Source organism: Tauraco erythrolophus, chromosome 2 (genome assembly GCF_009769465.1).
Source record: "Tauraco erythrolophus isolate bTauEry1 chromosome 2, bTauEry1.pri, whole genome shotgun sequence".
NCBI classification, from domain to species: domain Eukaryota; kingdom Metazoa; phylum Chordata; class Aves; order Musophagiformes; family Musophagidae; genus Tauraco; species Tauraco erythrolophus.
The window spans coordinates 113,024,684-113,049,052 of record NC_141466.1 but is presented as its reverse complement, the minus strand read 5'-3'; the positions used below and the strand labels follow the sequence as shown (position 1 = coordinate 113,049,052).

Below are 24,369 nucleotides of genomic sequence, written 5' to 3'. Positions count from 1 at the left end.
CTATGTCTAGCATGACCAAGATATTAAAGCAAATGCCATTTTAGAAGTAGATTTCTGTGCTTTACTATTTATGTATATACCTATTCACACACACAATGATGCTTTTAATTAAAAATAACATGTTCAGAAGAAGAATCCAGGACTTTTTTCAGTAGCAGTATTCAGAAGGGAAAAAAGTATTTTCAGCATTAATTACAAGCCGACCAAAGCTCTTCAGAGAGAAGCAAGACGCTCTACTTTCCAAGTGACTTTTCTTTAGGGACTTACACAGTAATTAGAGATCTATTTGCCATCTTTGGAACTTGCGCATTACAGACGACTGCCCTGGTTCTGGGATTGCGTATTGCATGAAGAAAATACAACAAAGTAGGCTCAACGAAGCGGTGCACACTCAACCGCAAAGGTACGGCTCTACCTCTGCTTGTCTAGCCACAAAATTTGAATACTTCAATTACAATACAAGAAGTGTGCAGAGGAATATGTAAGATAATCAATTCGTTTTGCCTAGAGCTATAAGCTATACTTCACCTACCACCCCCATCCCAGCTTTGCTACTTCTCCACTGACAAGTTACTTGACAAAAGTATTACGGAAGAAATTTCTGGGAGTATTACCATTCCAGAATTACCACCCCAAACCTTTTTATTTACTTCTTGTAATTACTTAGAACAAATTGGCCATGTATATTCTACTAAGAAGTCTGAACTTGTTTTGCAGTCCTTACCATACTAAAACATTGCAGTTCCATGTCTAAAAATACTAGGCAAGTCTGAACGCTTTGCTGAAATCCCAGATAAACAAATGGGCTGAAAACATGGTATTACCCTACAGAATGACCAAATACAAGTAGTATAGCAGGTCAATAGGGGGTAAAAGGCCTTTTAAGACACCTAGTAATCCAAAATCTATTTTGAACAACTCATACAGGCAAATTGCACATGGATTCTTGCTGCACTGGTTATTACCAACTGTGCTCCATTTCAAATTATTTACTTCAATACCATGATTGCCCCTATGAAAAGAATAAAAAAACTCAGAAGAAATAACAAACAAGCAGAGTTTAACCAAATCATACACAAGTTTTTATATACTAATTCAAACTGGAAAAGATGCAGAACAAAGAGTCACGAACTTGACACTGTGCCAGAACCTTCCCCAGAGACTTCAGCTCTGACAAAGATCTAATCCTTGTCCTTGGACAACTTCAACTGTGGATTGATTTTCAAAGCTGCCTAATTGCTTTCAGTGCCTATCTTCTGTCGATTTTCAGTAAGCATTAGCAATTTCTGCACTCAAGTCTCAGTTTCAGCTTACTTCAGACAGAAGTAATATCCGTTTCAGAGGAGAAGCACGGCATCTCAAAAGAACAGTGCCAATCAAAACATTAACCCTGCATTTGTGGCTGTGTAAGTATACTGGAGACAGTGGTTTCCAAGACTGATCCTGTCTCACAGGTTCACCTACAACAACTAGGCAAGTTTTCTTATTTTAGATAAAGCTATGCTATGAAAATAAGGGAGGAGAAAGCAGCCTAATTCAATAGAATTGGAAAATTAAACAATGTACTTGATTATGATATGTTTTCACTGCAGGGCAAAGTCAAAATCCCAACAGAATTCTGACAAACTGAGCCAAACTTGAGCAGTGGGTGCGTCATTTGCTTAGTTTTTGCAGATTGCTCAGTTATGCAACAAAATACGGTCATTAAACTTAAAAAGTTTTCTTCTCATCCCTAAAACGCTTGTTCAGCAAAGGAAGCTATGTATATGGTACTCATTCAAACGATTTTCAGGTTTGGCAAATGACCCATAGACAAAAAAAAAAAGTAGTTCGATTTCATATCTCCACTTAGGAGTTAAAAAACCAAACCAAAACCAGACTAAATCATTTATATGCCAATACTTAAAGCCACTTACTCTAACTAAACCAGGAAGCCTGGCCAGATTCCCAAGGAACGCTAAATAAAATTGTTATTTCCGTAAGTATTGTCAGCAGTAAGGCCAGCTTATCAGGAACCTTAAACTGGACAAACAACTCCAGCTCCAGCAAGTTGTTGGGAAACGTCACATCTACTCTCCCCCTCGAAAAGCCAATTAGGGCCTTCCTGTTCCCAAAAATCGACCCGAAAATCCCCACCCGGCCCACTGCTGTTATTCAGACTTGAATAACACCCATTGTTAATAATATTTCAACACTACCAGCTGGCAGAGGGGCACATGCTCTTTAAAACAATGGTATTTAACGCCCGTAGGCACAGAGCCCGCGTTCAGCGGTCCCCGCTCCCTCTCTCTCGGTGTTCGGCGCCTGCGGGCTTCACCAGGTGAGGCCGCCCACACACGCCATCACCTGTAAAGCCATCTCGTTTTCTGGACGGAAAGTTCAGGCCAGCGCCCTCGCTTCGCCCCCTCCTCCCTCAGCTGCGCGCCGCTACGGGGGCGGAGGCGCCATTTCACCCCCCTCAGGCTTCACAGGCGCTCCTCGGCCCCCGCCCTCAGGGCCGCCCTCAGCTTCGGCCGCCGCCCGGGGCTGCCCTCCCCGCCCCGTTACCACCACGCGAGCGGGGCGAAAAGCGAAACGCACGTTAAACGCTGCCCGGAGCGACTCGGAACGGCGGACCGGCTGCGGTAAGGCACAGCCCCGCTGCTGGGCGGTTTCGCGCCGCTCCCCTGAGGTGAGGGAGCGAGCCCGCGGGCGGCCCCTCGCACCCCGCCCGGCAGCCGCCCAACGGGCGCCGTTACCTGCCGGGACCGGGACCGCGCACGCCTCGTCTCGCCGCCGGGGCCACCCTCCAGAAGGCTGGGAGAGGGACACGGTGCCGGCTGGCCCCTCCGTCCGCAGCCCGCTGGGAGATGTAGTTCGTGCCCCTGGGGCGGGGAAGCGCCGGGCCGCAGCTGAGGCGCTCCGACTCACCGCGAGCCGAGTAGCAGGGGCCACCGCCGCTGAAGGCGAGCAAGCAGACGGCCGCGAACGCTTTGCCGCCCTTGGCGCGGCCCCCAGCCGGCGGCTCCCTGCCCACAGCACTCCGGCAGGCAGGTGTGGAGCACCGACCGAAGACCGGGCAGCGCGGAGTGACGGGGCTGGCCTAGGTGCCGGAGCGCTGCCGGTCACAGAGCCTTACAGGCTTCGGCCCAGCAAACGCTAATTCGCTGTTGTAACGCCCGAGTTAGGACACAGCCGGGCAGGAATGATGGAGTGGCACCACCTGTGAGCTTCCTAAACGCTTCTCCGCCGAGCTCACCCACGCTCACTGCGCTGTAGTAGGGCTGACTTAAGAGAAAGACGTTCCAACTGTTCCACCTCCCCAGCTACGCTCCTGCGCTGCACTCCTACGGGCCTAACGGAACACACGGAGAATGCATGGAACACGTGCTTTTTCCCCGAACCTGTGTTCTCCAAGCCCTGCCTTCAAACTTGGAAGAGCAAGCCTCGCAAGGGCAAGGTGCAGCAACTAATCTCATCAGTAAGAACATAACGAGCAACTGAAATTCTTTAGTGGCTCTTTAAGGTTTTTCCATTCAATTTCAGTTTTTCACCTATCACTTCACTCCAAAATTCCAATCTTAACTTTTTTCATCACCTCCACGCCATTTCAAGTATCGTGTTTGGATTGTTGAAGAGAAGTCTTAACAAACAGATCTGTGAGCACAGATGACAATTTCTTTCACATCTTTCAACCTCTTCTTCCCAATCATCCCAGTCTGCTCAAGCAGTCCTTTGCCCAAAGAGTATTTGGTACAGTTCTCATTCTCTTTTGCATTTAGTAGCTGAATTTAAAAAGTAGTCTGCTTTAAAACAACATAGAGTCATAGAATGGTTTGGGTTGGAAGGAACCTCAAAGATCATCTAGTTCCAACCCTCCTGCCATGGGCAGGGACACCCTCCACTACACCAGGTTGCTCAACACCTCATCCAACCTGGCCTTGAACACTTCCAGGGATGTGGCATCTACAACTTCTCTGGACAACCTGTTCCAGTGCCTCACCACCCTCTGAGTGAAAAATTTCTTCCTTATATCTAATCTAAATCTCCCCTTTTTCAGTTTAAAGCCATTGCCCCTTGTCTTATCACTACATGCCCTTGTAAAAAGTCCCTCTCCAGCTTTCCTGTAGGCTCCCTTTAAGTACTGGAAGGCTGCAATAAGATCATCCTGGAGCCTCGTCTTCTCTGGGCTGAACAACCCCAACTCTCTCAGCCTGTCTTCATAGCAGAGGTGCTCCAGCCCTCGGATCATCTTCGTGGCCCTCCTCTGGACCCAATCCAGCAGCTCCATGTGCTTCTTGTGTTGGGGACTCTAGAGCTGAATGCGGTATTCCAGGTGGGGTCTCACGAGAGCAGAGTAGAGGGGCAGAATCACCTCCCTCGACCTGCTGGCCACGCTTCTTTTGACACAGCCCAGGATACGGTTGGCTTTCTGGGCTGCCAGCGCACATTGCCGGCTCATGTTGAGCTTCTCATCCACCATCACTCCCAACTCCTTTTCCTCAGGGCTGCTCTCAATGCATTCTCCGCCCAGCCTGTACTTGTGCTTGGGATTGCCCCGACCCACGTGCAGGACCTTGCACTTGGCCTTGTTGAACTTCATGAGGTTCTCACAGGCTCACTTCTCCAGCCTGTCTAGGTCCCTCTGGATGGCATCCCTTCCCTCCAGCATGTCCACAACACCACACAACTTGGTGTCATCTGCAAACTTGCTGCGGGTGCACTCAATCCTCCTGTCCGTGTCGCCGACAAAGATGTTAAATGGCACTGGTCCCAGTACTGACCCCTGAGGAACACCACTTGTCACTGGTGTCCACTTGGACATTGAACCGTTGACCACAACTGTTTGAGTTTGACCATCCAGCCAATTCCTTATCCACCGAGTGGTTCATCCATCAAATCCATGTCTCTCCAGATTAGAGACAAGTATGTAGTGGGACAGTATCAAATGCTTTGGACAAGTCCAAGAAGATGATGTCAGTTGCTCTTCCCTTATCCACCAACACTGTAACCCCATCATAAAAGGCCACCAAATTAGTCAGGCAGGATCTGCCCTTAGTGAAGCCATGTTGGCTGTCACATATCACCTCCTTATTTTCCATGTGCCTTAGCATAGTTGCCAGGAGGATCTGCTCCATGATCTTGCTGGGCACAGAGGTGAGACTGACTGGCCTGTAGTTCCCTGGGTCTTCTTTTTTCCCCTTTTTAAAAATGGGGGCTATGTTTCCCCTTTTCCAGTTGTTGGGAACTTCAGATTGCCACGACTTCTGAAATATGATGGATAGTGGCTTAGCAACTTCATCTGCCAGTCCCCTCAGGACCTGTGGATGGACCTCATCAGGTCCCATGGACTTGTCCACCTTCAGGTTCTTTAGATGATCTCAAACCTGATCTTCTCCTACAGTGGGCAGTTCTACATTCTCCCAGTCTCTGTCTTTGCCTTCTGTGACTTGGGCTGTGCAGCTGGAGCTCTTGCCAGTGAAGACTGATGCAAAGAAGTCATTGAGAACCTCAGCCATACCCATATCCTGGGTAGCCGCGTCCCCCGTTTCCTTCTGGAGAGGGCCTACGTTTTCCCTAGATCTCTTTTTATCACTGACATATCTATAGAAGTTTTTCTTGTTGCCCATAATGTCCCTGGCCAGATTTAACTCTATCAGGGCTTTAGCTTTCCTAACCTGATCTCTGGCTGCTCTGACAATTTCTTTGTATTCCTCCCAGGCTACCTGTCCTTGCTTCCACCCTCTGTAGGCTTCACTTTTTGTGCCCAAGTTGGTCCAGGAGCTCCTTGTTTATCCATGCAGGCCTCCTGGTGTTCCTACCTGACTTTCTCTTTGTTGGGATGCACCACTCCTGAGCTTGGAGGAGGTGATCCTTGAATATTATCCAGCTTTCTTGGGCCCCTCTTCCCTCCAGGGCTTCATCCTATTGTACTCTACCAAGGAGATCACTGAAGAGGCCGAAGTCTGCTCTCAAGAGGCTGAAGTCTAAACAGTTCTGTAAGCAAGGCTTGTCTTTTTTGGTTGTTTTCTTCTTCCATACCAAACATGCTGGCTGAGAGTTCTGCCCCTTCTGGGGCATCTATCTTCACCAGCAGCTCCATACTACTTTTCTTGAGGTGCCATAAGCGATAGTAGCAACCCATCTTTCTTCTGTAGGACTACAGGGATTTCACAGTGAAACACAACTTTTATAGGATGATAGATAAAAATGCAACTGTTACATCCCACTGTCATAACACTTTATTACAGCTACCATATAGACATCATATTTGACTATTGTAGTTAATGAAAAATTACATTTCTTCTATCCCCTATTTGTTATAAAAATGCCAACTCCAATCACTAGTGAGCCTGTAACTCCAGCCTCTATAACTTGTTAAAGAAGTAGTGTCATACTTTATGCAGGCTGTCCCATGTTCTTAAAACAGGTGTCTTCAGTCAGCCAGGAAGGCACTCTGTTACCTTCTTAATGCCTTCCAGTTCTTCCTTTCTTGAAGCAGACAGGGTAGTTGTAAGTTCCTGCCATGGAGATATCACTCTTACGTATGTGTGTATCTTCCTGTGCTTGATTTTTCTGTGCTTTAACAGTAATAAGCATATGATGCTTCTGGTTCATGAGTGGGACTCTCAAGCCCTATGGCAGTAGCAAACGGTAATGAGCAAAGAATACTGCATTCAGCTCTGGAGTCCCCAGCACAAGAAGGACATGGAGCTGCTGGAGCGGGTCCAGAAGAGGGCCACGAAGATGATCCAAGGGCTGGAGCACCTCTCCTATGAAGACGGGCTGAGAGAGTTGGGGTTGTTCAGCCCAGAGAAGAGGAGGCTCCGGGGTGATCTTATAGCAGCCTTCCAGTACCTAAAGGGGGCCTACAGGAAAGCTGGAGAGGGACTTTTTGCAAGGGCGTGTAGTGATAGGACACAGGGCAATGGCTTTAAACTGAAAGAGGGGAGATTTAGATTAGATATAAGGAAGAAATTCTTCACTCAGGGTGGTGAGGCACTGGAACAGGTTGCCTAGAGAAGTTGTAGATGCCACATCCCTGCAAGTGTTCAAGGCCAGGCTGGATGAGGCTTTGAGCAACCTGGTGTAGTGGAAGGTGTCCCTGTCCATGGCAGGGGGGTTGGAACTAGATGATCTTTGAGGTCCCTTCCGACCCTAACCATTCTATGATTCTATAAGAAGCTACATCAAAAATAGAACAGAGGAAGATTACATCAAGCTTAGATCTTTACATGCATTCCTCCTAACTGCAAATGTTTTGGCTGTTCTTGTGAAATTTGTACAACTCTCACAGCCTATCAAAGGGAAATACAGAGATGCAAATACCACTAAAGTGAACAAACAAGTGAAAACATGAGCGACTCCATGGTCCGGCATTCCTTAAAGTTATTTTTGCTTTACAGTCTCCAGCTGAGGTCGAGAAGCATTACATAGCATTATATCCACCTTTAAAGCAGCTGGTGTTTGTTACAGCAAACAGAAATCAAGGGGAAGATATGGCCATGATAGAAACTTACAGGGCTGTGAGGGAAACTGCAGGGAGTTCTTGATAAAGAATCACATAAGCACAGAGAAACTGACACAACAGATGTGGTTGGAGAACAGTTTTTATCTTACAGATATTGAAGACAAATTATTATAGAAAATTGCTGATATCTAATTATTATGAGTTGTAGACTGGTAGACAGTCATCAGCCAAATAAAATAATGTCAAGTAGTATGCAATTTGTGTTACAGGAAAGTAAATGAATTGCAGCAGTCTAGGTATGTACTCCAACACAGAGTTTGAGCTGAAGGATCTTCTCATTCGCAAAACCTAAATGCTCTTTCTGGTATCCAGAAAAAACATTGGATAAGGAAGTTGGTCATGCAGTTTATTACTAATGCTTCTGTGACACCTACACACGTACTCTTTGCAAGTATGACAATGCAGAATCTCCCTTTACTGAAGCTCAGATTTGAGAACGAAATCCTCTGTAACACCCACGAGCAGAAGAAAGTAAAGATGCAACTGTGTAAGAGTCCTCTTCTCCCAAGCCAACCAAAAAGTCACCACGATCAACTATATAGCAGAAAATAAGTGGAACACATCTAAAAGATCTAAAGAGAAAGAATAACTTTAAAAGAAATTAAAAAAAAAGGAATTAAGAGTCAGAAAAGAAGGAAGCTTAATACAGAAGTCAAAAGAACGAGGAAGAAAAACACTCTTCTCAGATCCTGAAATCAAAACAGTCCATTCTCATCACCAGTAAGATCATATCCAGTAGGTATTTCAGTATTTGCAGACATTTCAAGGGTTGGCCACCTGGATGTGTTCTGGAGGCACCTTAAGAATTTATTGATTCGGAGCTGGCGCACACTGAACAGTTACAATTGCAGTCACATACACCTTTCAACATGCTGATCCCGTCTGAAACCCCACCCCAACATCAGCAACTTGGGAATATTAAGAATTAAAAGACAGTTCTATAAATCCAGGATACAATCTTCACCTTGTGTCGTGTGTTCAGTTCTGGTTACTCCATTTGAGAGGCTACCAGAGTGTTACAGGGCTGTAGGAAGAGAATCATCTACAGTCGTGGGTTTCACACACAGTACCATCCACGTGAACTAGAACGATACAGAAACAAATTCAGACATAGCTAGTTTTTTGGTAAATATTGTGTGGCATGTACATTACAGAGCATGTAATGAGACAGACAGAAGGTTTTTACAAGCAAGTTGGAAATTACAAAGTGCAAGTTGTTTAGGCTGTGGTTCCATGGCAGTCTAAGCCAATCTAACTGCTCCCATTGGTCTCTTCACCCCTCCTGGGAGCTCTCAGCCCCTCCATTTCAACCCCCGTAGCACTCAGATGACCTTTTGTGAAGCCATCTCAGCACACTAACCAGACAGAACAACAAACCAGCAGCTCTCCAAAACATTAAGGAGTTTTCTGACGCACTGCTAGATTGAAGTGGTCCAGGTGAGGCTCTGATGCACACTAGAATTGGTGCAACAGAGGCAAAAGGGATCAGCAGCCAGCTGTTATATTGACTAAGGCTAGTGTGGAATACCAGTCTTTGCACAGGCAATCTCAAGCACAAGTACAGGCTGCGTGGAGAATGGATTGAGAGCAGCCCTGAGGAAAAGGGCTTGGAAATGATGGTGGATGAGAAGCTCAACATGAGCCGGCAATGTGCGCTGGCAGCCCAGAAAGCCAACCGTGTCCTGGGCTGCATCCAAAGAAGCGTGGCCAGCGGGTCGAGGGAGGTGATTCTGCCCCTCTACTCTGCTCTCGTGAGACTCCACCTGGAATACTGCGTTCAGCTCTGGAGTCCCCAGCACAAGAAGGACATAGAGCTGCTGGAGTGAGTCCAGAGGAGGGCCACGAAGATGATCCGAGGGCTGGAGCACCTCTGCTATGAAGACAGGCTGAGAGAGTTGGGGCTGTTCAGCCTGGAGACGAGAAGGCTCCGGGTGATCTTATAGCAGCCTTCCAGTACTTAAAGGGAGCCTACAGGAAAGCTGGAGAGGGACTTTTTGCAAGGGACAATGACTTGAAATTAAAAGAGGGTAGATTTCAATTAGATCTAAGGAAGAAACTCTTCCCTCTGAGGGTGGTGAGGCACTGGAACCTGCCACTGGTTGCCCAGAGAAGTTGTGGCTGCCCCATCCCTGGAAGTGTTCAAGGCCAGGTTGGATGAGGCTTTAAGCAACCTGATGTAGTGGAGGGTGTTCCTGTCCATGGCAGGGGGGTTGAAACTAGGTGGTCTTTAAGGTCCATTCCAACCCAAACCATTCCATGATCAACAGGGAATACTGCTACAGTGGTTAAGAAGCTCTTTGCAAAGCAGCTGTTTGCTCTGTTAAAAACATAGTTGGTTATTTGCACGTTTAAATATAGTCACGTTATGCGGGTCTGCTCTGACCAACACAGAGAAGGTTTGCCTCTGGGCACAACCAAACAGTCCCTGGTGAATTTTGTTTATTTCTTTGGTTACCACCCTCAGCTATACAGTAGCACTGCCGCAGCAAATGTGCTTAAAAAAAAATAAATTAAAAAAACCCCAACCATCAATCACTCACCGAAAAGGTCAGCTTCCCTCTTGCCCCCAAATTTAAAAGGCATTTTTTATGGCAATTTAAAGTAAGACATCGACTTTCACACGGACATGTCTGAGGCATTAAGTTCATCCTCTCGCCTGCTGACTCCTTAAAGGAGCGGATGCCTTTGGGAAGTAACATCTTTAAGCCACGCAGGGTTTGCTGGAGCTCCTTTGTCAGTGCCCTGAGGCAAGCCTTTCATCTTTTAGCCACAGGATAGCAGAACTGTATTATGGATGGCTGTATTTACATGCATGAGCAATCCAGTTAAAACAGATATTTTCACTGGCTAATGCGAGCAGCAAATTCTCATTTGTTCACTATCAGCCAGCAAAGCCATTCAGTAGGTGTCCAGAAAACTCAGCCCCTTCTCCAAGGAACCAGTCTTTGAAATCTTGCTGTAAACACATGCCTATACTCCGAAGATTCTGCTTAGGCGAACAATGCAGATTAGTCCTGTTATGAACAGACACCACTTCTTCTAGACAAAGAAATGAACCCAATGTGCAAACACAACTTCAAAGGAAATAAAAAAAAATCCCAATCTCTCCCAGATCTCTCAATACGACGGATGTTTTAACAAAATTACTAAGAATCACCACGAAAACAGGGACAGAAGAATGTGAGCACAAAAATCAAAACTTGCTATGAAAACAAAGCAAAATATCCTCAGAGCTGGTCTTGATTTAAATAGAAAACACTTTCATAAATACCAACACTACAGTTTAAGAGGAACACTGTACTTTTAGTTTTGTAATATCAACATTTGCAACACCTAGGAACTGCCTGTATGGAGAGTACTAACGGGTTGAGCACACTGGTTCTCACTAGAAGACTGGGCATTTTCAAGTAAGAGCACTCGGAGATGGCACTGTGTTTGGTTTGCGTGGCAAGATTTTGGTAGTGAGGGGGCTGCAGGGGTGGCTTCTGTGAGAAGCTGCTAGAAGCTTTCCCTGTGTCTGATAGAGCCAGTGCCAAACAGCTCCAAGGCAAACCCACCACTGGCCAAGGCCGAGCCCATCAGCAGTGGTGGTAGCACCTCTGTGATAACATATTTAAGAAGTGGAAAAAAACCCAACCCACTGTGCAATTGCAGCTGGGAGAGAGGAGTGAGAATGTGTGAGAAAGGACTGCAGACACCAAGGTCAGTAAAGAAGGGCCAGGAGGTGCTTCAGGTGCTGGAGCAGAGATTCCCCTGAAGCCCGTGGTGAAGACCACGGTGAGGCAGGCTGTGTCCCTGCAGCCCATGGAAGTCCATGGTGGAGCAGAGACCCACCTGCAGCCCATGGAGGACCCCACACTAGAGCAGGTGGATGCCTGAGGGAGGCTGGACCCTATGGAAAGCTTGTGCTGGAGCAGGCTCCTGGCAGGACCTGTGGACCCACACAGAGAGAAGCCCACACTGGAGCAGGTTTGCTGGTAGGACTTCTGACTCCACAGGAGACCCACGCTGGAGCAGCCTGTTCCTGAAGGACTGCACCAGTGGAAAGGCCCCACACTGGAGCAGTTAATGAAGAACTAGAGCCCCTGGGAAGGACTCAGGTTGGAGAAGTGCATGGAGAACTGTCTCCTGCAGGAGAGACCCCATGTTGGAGCAAAGGAAGAGTGTAAAGAGTCCTCACCCTGAGGAGGAAGGAGCAGCAGAAACATGTATTGAACTGACTGCAATCCCCATTCCCTGTGTCCCACTGTGCCACTTGGGAGAGGAGGTAGAGAAAATCAGGAGTAAAGTTGAGCCCAGGAAGAAGGGAGGGGTGGAGGGGAGGTGTTTTAAGATCTGTTTTTATTTTCTCATTACCATACTCTGATTTGATTGGTAACCAATTAAACTGATTTCCCCAAGTCAAGTCTGTTTTGCCTGTAACAGTAATAGTGAGTGATCTTGCCCTGTCCGTATCTCAACCCACAAGCTTTTCCTTGTAATTTCTCTCCCCTGTCCAGCTGAGGAGGGGAGCAATAGAGCAGCTTTGGTGGGCGCCTGGTGTCCAGCCAGGGTCAACCCACCACAGTCACTCATAACTTCAGATGTTTGTAGAATGGCAGAAAGTAATTGTGTTCCCATCACAGGACTCCGAGAACGCACACCTGTAACTGACTTTGGCACAGCGTAAGAAAATGAGCGCGTACCTTCATTAGAAACAGAGACTTCGTTCAACAACAGGGCCTGTCCTTGCAGGAAGGCAGTTAACTATCCCACTGTGACCATGTTTTTATCCACTCAGCTCCCACAGACTTCAGTTTTACGTGGTCCAGTTTAAGACCACATTCTCCTGAGAGTCGTTAGTCTGATAGAACAGTTGCAGGACCTACACAAACTTGCATAATAAGCTGGGGTTGGCAAACCACCATGCTTTGTATTCTGCTGAGTAACTACTCTGCTTCTAAAATACTGCGGCATCATTCTCATCTCAAAAATAACATTTCCACAGGCTGAAAAGCCCATATCTGCCTTCAGCACGTAGTAATTCCAGAGATAATTCAGCCCAGCATAAAGGTGGGGAGGTTTATCTGGAAGCCAGTCTCAAGAGTCTACTTAGTGTAGAAGTAGCAAGAGATGAAAGGCATGTTTTTACATCATGCCCAGCAACAAAGACAATTCTGCTCTTGCCCGTACTTAAATACCAGTCCTTGAACTCTCAAAGCCTTTGTAAGAGATACAATCTATAAAGTTATCTTGAGTCATGCAGCATCTGCCTTTAAAGTGGTATCAGCTTTTCAGAACAGACACCCCTGTGTCTTGAAAAGCAAATCACTATTAACTGAAGCAGAAACTAGATTCAGTTCTTCATCAACTAGTGTCCTTTAAAAAAAAAAAAGTTAGTAGATAGTTTTCTTAAAGGATCTTCACAAGAAGACTCCTTAAACAAAGCTGCTTTGGTCAAGCATATCTCAGTCAATTATAAAGTTACCTCAGCACAGACCATTATACAAAGAACAACATTCTTTTCAGCCAAGCTCCTACTCCTCAGGATCACGCACTAATGCTCAGACTCTTGAAGGAAACTGGACTTGTGCAGAACCTGCAGTCCAGATAAGTTATTCAGAAAACACACACCTATTTGCTATATATTCATTTTTCCACTTTAGATCTCAAACTTAATTTAAAACGTGGTTACAGTATCATTTCTGTGTCATAATTTTATCTTCCCCGAAGCTGGGAACAGAAGTGAAAAAAGCACAGGTGCACTGGGGGACAACGTGTTACCATCCTTACTGAAGATGAATGAAGTGAGAGGGTTTGTTCTGCCCCAGCAAGAAGGTTAATGCACCTTTCAGATGACACAATCCTTTAAGACCAACCTGTGGTAATAAGTGACCATCCCAGTCTTACTGACAGCATCCGGCAGAAGCCAGGGTTTCTTCATATTTATTACAGCAAAACGTTGAATATTACCCACTTTTATTCTGGGCAACTATGTATTTCTTTATAATGAAATATAATTATTTTGACAGTTTAAAACATTTTTAAAAGCACCTGCTTGGCTTCAGTTTCATTTCCCATTTTGACAGACTCAGGCACCAAAGGATCCAATTTTCCAAAATAAATCTGTCACTCTTAAAAGCGTTAGGTCAGGACTTTAGTGGAAACAAAGGCCTCTTTCATAAGGACCTCTAAAACAGAGACCTGGGACCAAAATTCTCACTTCTACAGATAATTTAAGACTCTTCCTGTAATCCAGAATACATTTACAGAACGAACTACATACAGAGAAGCTCAAGGTTAAAACTCCTAAAGCAAAACAGAAGTGATGTAGTTGCACGTAAGAGAGAGCTCAGGCACAAAGTCTGCTTAAGTGCTGTGCACAAAGGAAGAACTGAAACCGAGACACTCGGAGAATCCAAGAAGCGAGAACACCGCAAAACCAGAATAAATTCCATGGGTAAACTAATCCAGTTTCTTTGTACAATAACAAGACCCATATTCTTTATTAAACTATTCTTGTGAAACACAGCAATTACTGAAGATAACTAACGTGCAGCAATGAAGTTATTAGCTATAGCAAGGAAAAATGTCCCTTTTTTTTAAAAAAAAATATCATTCCACCTCTGCACAGGTTACCTGTCTGTAAGTGCATGGGTTGCCGATCTGCTCCTGAGCTGCCCACTTGCAGCCTGTCAGCAGCACCGACTCCGAGCTGGTGACCAGAAGCCTTTGCCGACGAGCTGGGCTGCCAGACGCGGTGCTTCCTGTGCAATGCGTTCAATCAGCCCTTTGCTGCAGCAGCCATACTGAGCCATTTTCGTCACGTACCACTGGACACACTCAAGTAGGTGGCAACAGGATGGACTAACTCGTTGACAGTTTATTAGGAATGTGGTCGGTGTACATATGCACACTCTCAATGAAAGCATAAGCAAGAATATGCAGAGCTTTGAGTTCACAGCTTTTCTGCCATCCCATGAACACAGTATTGAAGTTGCTGAAAATCCCAGGACAAAGCCAAGAAGCACCTGTCTTTTCCTAAAGAAGTTTCCAAAAGCTTTTTTCTTTTTTTAAGCAGTAGCTTTATCAGTATTCTTGTGTATTACGACTGCAGAGAACCACCACAGTTTTTCTGTAAGTATATGGAGAACAAGCTTAACAAGACATGCTCTTAAGAAAGTAGCATTAACATTACCTTATGGCTTTACAGAAATAATTTACAAATTTAGAAAAATGGAAATCCATTTTCCTGCCTCCTTGCCTTCACAACTGCTACTCTAATATTTAGCATGGTAATTGCCCCCCTCTAAAACCTGCTCAAGTACATAGCTTAAGCCTTTCAGCCTCTTGGTACACCTTCTCTCTCTCTCCTTTTACCCTCCATGCACAAGCAAACACCACTCAAGCCTTTCTGTACCTCAACTCACAAAAGACATCTACATGCCAAAACAACTTAGCAGATATGTCCAAAAATTACACTGAAATAGCTGCAGCCTTTTCACCTGCCAATTTAACGGCTTAAATCTTCGCTTGTATGACTTTCTGTAGCAACAATTCACACTGCAGAACAGTCTTCTAGACAAAAATGGTTTAACTACTTAATACACTGTATTGCGAATACCAAGATAATAATTTGGAGCATCAAGGAAAATTTTCAGCCTTACAGTATCTTATTAAAGTTTAACTATGAACAAAGTTTAGCCTTCTCTCTGGGTTTACCTGTATTTGAAAAGCCAATACAAAAAGAAAAATGTTATATATGTACCAATCACTCCTGTAGTCGAGAATTTAAGTAGCCACTGGGAATACAGCACTGCAGTGTTTTCCAACAACACACAACATTGTAGGTTCAGCTGAAAGGGTACTCTAATGCAATATTCAAGCCTGGGTTTTTTCCGAGCCCTTGGCAAACGTGGGAACTCCACTGCTTCCAAGAGGCGAAATTATTTTTATGTAAGTGACAGCAGGTAGCTATGTAAGTAGATTATTTTGTTCTGTATAAATGCCACCACAGGCAAGTCTCTGTATGGCTCTGCTTTCCTTTCGTGGCTTGTTTAACCCAAAACATTAGTCCTGGACAATTCTAGTTAGACCAATAGCATAATTACATTAAAAAAAAATCCATCTAGTTTTAAGTATGCAAGATCTAGTCAAAGCAAGTATCAATTTCGGCTGCTGGGTTTTTGAGCAAGAAGCCTTTACAAAAGACAATTAAAGCTTCCATCACCCTACCAGAGGTGACAATGAGAAACAAGTCTAAGCCACAGGAGCATTGGTCTATTTTTGACAGTGGTATTTAAGTATTTATTAAGCTGGTTTTCATCCATTTATTCAGTTGGCTGACATCCATCAGCCACATGTAACATCTGAAAACGCAGTTAGCAATTGCTAAAATAAGGAATCTGGATAGTGTTTGGCTGCACTTTTTCTATTAACATAATAGGTAAGAGCTGCTAGAATTTGTCTTGCTGATATACTTCAATTCTGTCTGTAGCAAAGATGGGAAAAGATCCCCTGCTAGTATAAAATAGTTCAAGTACAGGAAAAAAAGCCACTATTTTTTTAATAACAGTATTTGCATAAGCAGAAACTCCCAGTTTCTTACTGATCTCTAGCAATATTCACGCAAAGTTTTACTTTAATTTTTAAAATACAGAAGTTTAATTATTTAGCCAATATAACAGTTCTACAAACTGCATCACAGATAACGTTGCACAGCTTATGACCAAGATCAATACTAAAAGCTAAAATCTTGCTAGTGACAGTGCTAATACAAATTGGCAATTTTAACATCGCAGTTCAGAAAACATCCATCCTTCTAAATCTCACTGATGTACATCATTTAATTAAATATTATTAGATCCAGACACCATGCTACAGTATTAGTCAGGTTAATAAACCTTCTCACTGTGAGAATACACCAGCATAAGGTATGAACACAATGAAATCCGTATGATGTTTTATAGTAACTTTCCAGAAATATACTTGCAGCTCACCAGATTCAGATTAAAGTACTGTAGATTTAAAATATTTAATTGTCTTCTTAGCATACCTAATGTGTAAGAATAGTTTCTTGTTCAATTCCCAAAAATAAATATAAGCTTTCAATTGAAAGCATTTATTTTCCTAGCTTTCCAAAGTGGAGTCTGGGGGATGGAAAAAATGCTTCAGACTTGTGATCAGTCCACTTCAGTCCACAAAAGCATCTCCTGTCCCAGTATGCGTTCAAATCCAAGAGATATTTTCTTCCAGTGAAATACGACCGGAGCACTCATTTTATTTTCAGCAATTCAGTCTGTTTCCATGGCAGCACTGCGGGATTCCTTAGCCACCATGAGTCGCATTAACTGACTGTGGAACTTCTCGATCTTCTTTACGTCTTGCGCCTGGTCTGTTCTATACAGCAAACACTGGAAGAGAAAGTTGCTTCATGTCAGATTTCACTTGAACTGTTTTTATCCTGTTTATACTTGCAACAAATTTGTGCTTGGAACATACAAAACAAGGAAAGCACTTAAACATTCATTTCTGGCATGTTGTTACCATGAGGCATCACCAACATAGATCTACCCTGTTTTAAAATACACACACATCTGTGTGTGCATTTAAGTTTCTCTAAAAGGCTGATGCCTTCCATTTTGACAACAGGGAAACTCATGATTTATCCTAGTTTCTTCTCTCTCAAAAAGGTGCTAAAACTTGGGGTTTAAAGCTGCCTTTAAGGACACTCCTGTTTGTGATGTCTGAAAACAGAACCAGATTTTAAACCTGAAATTAGTTTCAGAATATAGAAAATAGGAAAGTAAGTTTATTTTGCCTTTCACAGTCCTTAATGTTCAACTGCCAGTGACATAAAATCAGTTCAGTATTTCCCACTGAAGGGGATCCTTTCTCCCAAGCCAAATCTGTTTCTAAGACAATCCTAAATAAGGAACACAGCATCTGATTAGGATAAAAAGGAACTCCTTCATGTGACAAGCCTGTAAATGCAAAAGGAACAAGAGTAATATGCCAGCGACTTATCACAGAAAGACTGCTTAGGTTTTTCTTTTGCAGACTAAGTAATTCCTTACGCCTGTACACCACGAATACGATGACCCAGGCTGATTTAACAATGAAAAAACCCAGAATGCTCCATTCTTCAATGCTGTCAACACAGCAGCTCTCGCCAGCATTTAATTCCTATTTTAATTTTGAGACAAACAGTAGAAAACGGTTTATTTTTTCCTTCAGCTATATTATTTCTACAGATTGAGCATCAAGGAAAACTTCCCTTCCTGCCTTTAGGAAAAAAAAACAAAACAAAACAACAACAAAACAATCACCAAAACCCCAAATGCAACCAATCTCCTGCCCCCCACTGTTGTAACAGCTTTCCAGGACTGGAAGCAAGTAAGAAGGCCTATAACTGAAAAGAGTTCACATCCATAAATCACCTGACTCTAACATCCCCTACGGAAGATTTCAACTGAATTGCCCTCTCTTCCTCCTCTTTCCAGTGCCCCATACTCAACATTTTACCCACATTAAACCTCATTATCCTATGAAAAAGTGTCATTACTGGAGTTCCACACCTCTCCCAGTTACTGGAAACACCAGACTACTTTTCCTAGAAAGAAGAAATCCGATTTTTTCCCCAAGTCTGAAGATAAGAGAAGGGCAGACTATTGTTGCTTACTCTGGACTAGAGAACAACAACAACGTGGCTATAACATCACCAGCACCCAGAACCTGTCGCTGGCACGCACATCAGCGTGCACACACTGATGCATGCTGGTGCATTTCTACCTGCTGCCCATCTTCTCACATCCTAACCCCTCCCACACTTCCAAGCACCCTCCCAGACTACTGAGAAGGGCAACCAGTAAGGGCAGCTGCCCCACCCCTTTGTGCAGCAACCCTTGGAAGAACACTACAGAATTCCCTGTTGTGTGTACATTCTGTGGTTTTTACCGAATGCCTAACTGACACAGTATTTCAGAAAACGGGATCCGCAAGTGAATCTTGTCATTCGGTCTCATAATCACTCCACTGTCTCATAACCACAAAGGAGGAGCTTAACCTACGGTTGGAAGCTGTCGCCACTCTAAGTAAGAAATACCACACTCACACTAGTAAACACATCTGTTAAAAGATGCTCCTGAAACGCTTCAGCAGAAGCTACCAATGTTGTTCCATGAAGCATTTTCCAGACAGAGGGAGGGTGCCAGATTTTTGTAGCGCTCATTTTCCTTGTTTTCACAGAATCCTGAAACAATTATGTTGACACCCATAAAGAACGCTGAAGCATTAGAGCTTTTCCTGGACTGCGCAGAGTTGAACCACAGGTCAATGTCAACCACAGACACAGCAACTAGGGAAGGCCGAGCACAACAAGTTTTTCAGAAAACTGTCAGACACTCTCAAGGCAATGGTTAGAAGCTCCCAAGTTGACTGACAGCAAAATGCAAGTTCATGAGGTACAATAAGCTCCGAAAGGAAAACGTGTTCCATACTTACAGCTACATCATCTGTTACTTTGATACAGAGGTTCCCATCACAATGTCGATATTTGAGAACAACCCGCACCTGAAATGACAAACATTTTAAGAATTAACATCTACAGCTAACGGTTCTCAGAACATATCTGAAGGAAGTCTGCCCAAATTCAGACCACCTTTTATTATTATGTACTGCTACACATTTTCACCACCTCTGTGGTGGTCCTCAGCTCTGCTGGCCACTAATCCTACAGCCAGGATGGTGTGGAAGTCGAACGACCACATTTACCTGCCTGACACGTTAAACTGGTATTCTAGCAGCAACAGGAAGCTTAACATTGGGCATGTTCAAAACCACTGTAAATACAGCAATGACAGCTGCAGAGACCTCAGTGACAGGTAAGATAAACTATGAGAGTCATGACAACACAAGACACCCCCTCACCATATATCACACTTCAGAAAAACTAACTGGAAGCTTGTGTTTGTAAACTTGAAACACTTAAAAAAACCCCATCAATTCTAGAAGGAGACTTGAAAGGGATTAACTGAGCGGGGTAAGCTTAACATTACCAGTGTTTCTTCTGCAGTACCTAAACTATTACCTAAAAAAAATTATATTTCCAGTCACTAGAGTTATTTCAATAGCTGCAGTGCAGCCAGCAGACAGATTTGAAGTGTTCTGATGTTTTTGCAAATGGAAAGGGAAGAGACAGAATAACACTTTTAGAGTAATTAAAAATCCAAGGACTGCAGAGAGTTCTTTCTAATTAAATCGCTTTCAAGACTCAGTAAGGCTAAATTCAAAGTCTGGGAGCAAGCATTCAACTTCTCACTAGAACAGTTACTCCTGTAGTCACCTGTCCTGAGCCTCAGCCTGCCCACAGTCCCTCCGGACTCTCAAATCACCAAAGTTCTCAAAGCCATGCTGATAAAATCAACATCCTCAGTAACCAACTGAGCATTAAACGCTTCCTCCTGAATACAGAACTGGCCACGCAGACTTTGTATCTATTGTTTCCAGCCTCAGCTAGCATCAGTAACTAGAAACAAAGCAAAGTGTCCTTTAGGAGAACATTGTGAACTCGCACTATAAACACATCTTTGTTGTACAGAGCAACCTGTGCTAATGGTCAACAGCCTCCTTGACTACAAAATATATTTTGAAATTCCAGCTCCGAGATGGATCTCGTTGACAGATTTGTCCTCCCTGTTTAACAAAGTGCCATCTTCCCACCACAACAGCCATGTAACATCACAAAGCTCCACTGAGCAGGCCCAAAAGTACAAGAAGAGGCTGCCACAAGCAGCAGGCACAGACTAGATAGATAACTTGCTCCCGCAAAAGGCGAGACCACTCACTGCCTAGCCTCACCAGCCCACTAAGAACGCACAGTCATCTCCCACAATTCTTGCTTGTCCTTCAGTTTCCTGAGGAGCCACATTACATACAACAGCTCTTCAGGCTAGTTGTTTGACAAATTAAAAAGAGGGTACTTGTGCTGTGACTCTGGGGTTTATATAAACTCCTTTGTAAACAGACAAGTTTATTGCCATGGAGGGGAACAGATTGTCTTTGGAGGCCCCTTAAGAAAAGGGGAAGAGCAACTCCTGGCTGCACTGACATCCCTCCCCAATGCTTTAATTTAATTGAATGTTACAGAGCATAAGAACGTAAAACAGGACAATTTTATTATCATTAGATAGATAGCAACTGCATATGAAATGGTCACCTATGCTAATTAAAGGCAGATGCTAAACACTACTTCTGAAGGTTTCTCCACATCCCCTATTTTTGGTAAAGGGAACTAGGCCTTTTTTACTAGAGGTTTTCCCAGGTATATGAGTTCCCCATTGCCTTTTGTGCTGCTTTTTGGCTGAACTGTAATGCTTTTTCTGAAGACTGAAGTTACTTTTAACATTTGCACAAACCATACTCCTGAAAAAGTTACCAGAAACAAAAAAGCAGTCATATACCGAGAAGTTAATTTCCTCTTTAGGAAGCAAACACCTCCCAGTCCGAAGTGACACTGTAGGCAATGACGCAATGCAAAAGCCAATGAACGGTTTCTTTTAATTTTTCAGAAATACAAATTCAAATGACATGGTCTTAAACGTTGTAAATTCATAACATAAACTAATTCTTGATACGCTGTTGATTCAACAGAACTCCTAATCCCGGTTTCTAACACACAGGTACTATGTAAGTAAACGCAACGTCTCTGACGTCGGGTTCTCGAGGTTCACACCTGTCGCTGATGAGAACACCTGAAACCCTGTCTCCCGTGTACGTTTCTGAGGTGTTAAGTGAGAACTTCCTCCTGTTTCACAGAAAACGAAGGTCAGCTGCGACACCCCACTCCCTGCTTGCTTCTCACCTCCCCCGCGCAGGCCACCAGAACCACACCTCGAGAAACCCTTTCGACGGCTCACGGCCGGGCTCCCCCGCCAAGCACAACCCGCGGCCGCTTTCCAGAGCGGTGCTCCCGGCAGGGGCAGCACAGCTGCAGCCCCTGCGAGACGCCGCAGCGGGCTCCACGGCCCGGCCGGGACACGCGTCCTCCCCGAGAGGCCGCACCGCCCGGCCCCGCAGCGGGCTCCGCGGCCCGGCGAGGGCGGCCCGCCGGGGCTCAGGGGACCGCCTGCTTGCCCGGGCGGCCAGAGGACACAAAGCGACGGCGCCAGAGCCGCCAAGCCGCCCCCACCGCCTCACCCGACAGCCATACGTCGCCGGGGCCACCGCGGGCGGCGGAGGCCCGTCCGCCAGCCCCTCCCTCCCGCCTGCGAGACCCCTCTGCCCGGCCCCCAGCCCACCTTCATGGGGTCGGCGAGGTAGAGCTTCTCAGCGGCGCGCGTGAACTCCTCCCAGGCCTGGTAGTGCGGCATGGCGGGGCCGCCCCGGCGCGCTGCGATGCTCCGCTCCCCGCGCCGCCGCCGGCAAGATGGCGCCGAAGGCGGGCGCTGCCTCACCGCGAGCCGACACCTCCCATTGGTCGGCGGGAAACTGCCACCCAATCGAGAAGAGCGTGACTCAGAGATTCTGGCCCGCTCCCGGCGGAGGGCGGGCCCTGATCGCAGGGCGCGCGCGGCGGCGCAGAGAGCGGGGAGCCAGTCGGGCGACGCGGTTGCTACAGCGACCCCGCCAGGCGCGGCGGAACGCCGGCGCGAGCCTCCCCGCCCCCAGCGGAGGCGACGGCGCCCATTGGCGGCTGCGCCGCGGGCTGGCGGGCCGCTCAGGGTCGCGGGTTCGAGCCCGTCCGCCGGCAGAGGGGTCGCCCGTCCGCCTGGGGCTGGGCGGAGCGCGGGGACGGCACCTGCGGGGCCGGGCCGGGCGAGGCCAGGCCAGGTGCGAGCAGTCTCCGCATCAGCCTCCCGGTCTGAGTCCTCGAGGGGATCTGGGGGCGCGAGTGGGCCGGCTGGGGGGCGAAGGGCCTGTGGCGTGGGGCTGCCGTGGCGGCCGGGGGCGAGGGGCCGGGCCGGGAGGGCCCGGGCAGGAGGGGAGGCCAGGGCCGGAGGCCAGCCGTGGCCAGGCCGTGAGCGTGAGGTTTGCCCGGCTGGCGTTTACAACCGCGTTTTGTCCATGTTTTCCCATCCTGGAAGGTCCTTTGTTAAAAAGGAGGTTGGCTCCGTGTTGAACAAAATAGGATATTTAGGAGCAGAGGGTGCTGAGGCTGGGCTTGGCGCTGGAGGTAAAGCTACGGGTGTCTGAAAGAGGCTGAAACTTAGCAAATTATGCAGATATTGAGGAACCCTGCTTTACAAATATCTCTATATATATGCATGTAAAGCATTTGCATCCAACTGACTAAAAATTAATTTCAAAAGAGAAATGAGAGAGGAGAAAAATCCCAGATTTTTCCTGTTACATTTTAAAATCCCATTTGCTTTAGTGACCTGTTATTTTTGTTCCTTAATTGCACAAATAGTGGTAGCCAGTCACAGTGCTAAGCTCTTGACTGTTTTACACGGCTTGTGTAACTGCTGCGATTACAATAAACACATGAAAATTGGAGTCCTCTATTTCATGGGGACACACTGAAAACCCAGAAGCTCCTGATAATGACTCACAACTTTAGGTTCATTTTACTGAACTGAGCAAACCTCAATAGTGTGGCCAAACAAATAAACTGGGAAGTCTAGGGCAGATCTGCGTGTAAGGGGACAAATTATGCAGGCCGTTCCAGTCTCCACTAGCAACATGGGGAAATACTAGCTGTAGTTTTTTGGCCACAAAAGGCACAATAGGCACAAGGGAGAATGAAGAAACATGGCATAGAAATAAAAGGGTGGATGGGAGGTAAGGGGAGAAAAACTAGAATGAATTTCCCTGAGTCAGTAAAGCAGAAAATAATTGTTACTGTGGGTATCAACTCTGAAAAAGTCTGCAGTGATTAGACTGCCAAACTTTAATAAATTGCGACTTGTGGGTGTTATGTGGTCTAAACAATTCTGTTAAAGGGTTTTGCACCAATGAGCGGAGGCTATGAATAGTGGAAAGACTTAAGACTTTTTTTTTTTTTCTTTCCAGAACTGCTCGCAGAGTTTAGATGCTGTCGTGTCTGAGAACCCAGCTTCAGAAATGGAAGAGTTGTCTTTCAGAGAGGCTGATAATCAGCTCTGATTAAAGGTGATAGATATATTGACAGAGCCTAAAGCAATTATCCCAAACACAGAACCTAACCTGGAGGGAGTGCTTCTCTGCTGTCTTAGATTTTGGGTAGCCCTTTGTAACAGCAGAGTAGGAATTGCTTTTGGTAGTGTTTTACAGACACATAGGGGATGTAAGTACATGAAAATGAAAGGTATGGGGAGCACAAACCCTGTAACACGCATAACATTTCACGGAACCATTGCTTACCAAATTTGGATCCAGGTTTTGAAGTGGAACATGGATATTTTCTCTCTGAAGGAGGTCCGAGTTTTGGACTGTCCAGTCAGAAGCACCTTAGGGTGGCTTTTCAGAGGATTTTAATTTTGACTCAAATGTTCAGGATTTTTTGTATGTTTTTCGACAGATGAGCTGTCTTAGGAGCTTGCCAATGGCCAGTCATGAGCCCTGTAATTCACAATTTCTGCAGCTGAGCTAATGCAACAGAGCAAGATTAGAAAACAAACCTGTTTTGGTATTTCTTTTTCCTTAACTCAGATGATTTCTGTGCTCCAGTTTAGGATGCAGCTTCTAAAACTATTATATATGCACAGCTTCGGAGGTGACAAACTGCAGCAGCCAGGGTGAGGAACAGGGAGAGGGATTTCATAATTGGCCTTACCTCTGAAGAAAATGTGATGTGTCACTATGACAGTTACATACAGCCTGATACGCAATTCCACGTAGCAGATCTTAAGAACTTCACCTTCCCTGCCACCACCGCCACCTATGGCCCCACGGTTGTGCTG

At 45.6% G+C, this 24,369-nt stretch overlaps 1 protein-coding gene across 1 annotated transcript; it reads right to left on the bottom strand.

The window, feature by feature from the left end:
* Positions 1–16,038: 16,038 nt before the first annotated feature.
* SRP9 (signal recognition particle 9) lies at positions 16,039–21,894 on the bottom strand. Its single transcript, XM_086631755.1, has 3 exons — positions 21,787–21,894; positions 18,992–19,060; positions 16,039–16,902 (listed from the first exon to the last, which is right to left on the bottom strand). Exons 1-3 carry the CDS (start codon positions 21,856–21,858, stop codon positions 16,783–16,785), a joined length of 261 nt encoding a protein of 86 aa, XP_086487881.1. The 5' UTR covers positions 21,859–21,894; the 3' UTR covers positions 16,039–16,782.
* Positions 21,895–24,369: the final 2,475 nt, after the last annotated feature.

Coding starts and splice junctions, on each gene's coding strand:
- SRP9 (XM_086631755.1), bottom strand. CDS start 21,858: ATGCCGCACTACCAGGCCTGGGAGGAGTTCACGCGCGCCGCTGAGAAG. Junction 19,061..21,786: donor ACCTCGCCGACCCCATGAAG/GTGGGCTGGGGG, acceptor TTGTCATTTCAG/GTGCGGGTTGTTCTCAAATA. Junction 16,903..18,991: donor AAGTAACAGATGATGTAGCT/GTAAGTATGGAA, acceptor TTTCTCTTCCAG/TGTTTGCTGTATAGAACAGA.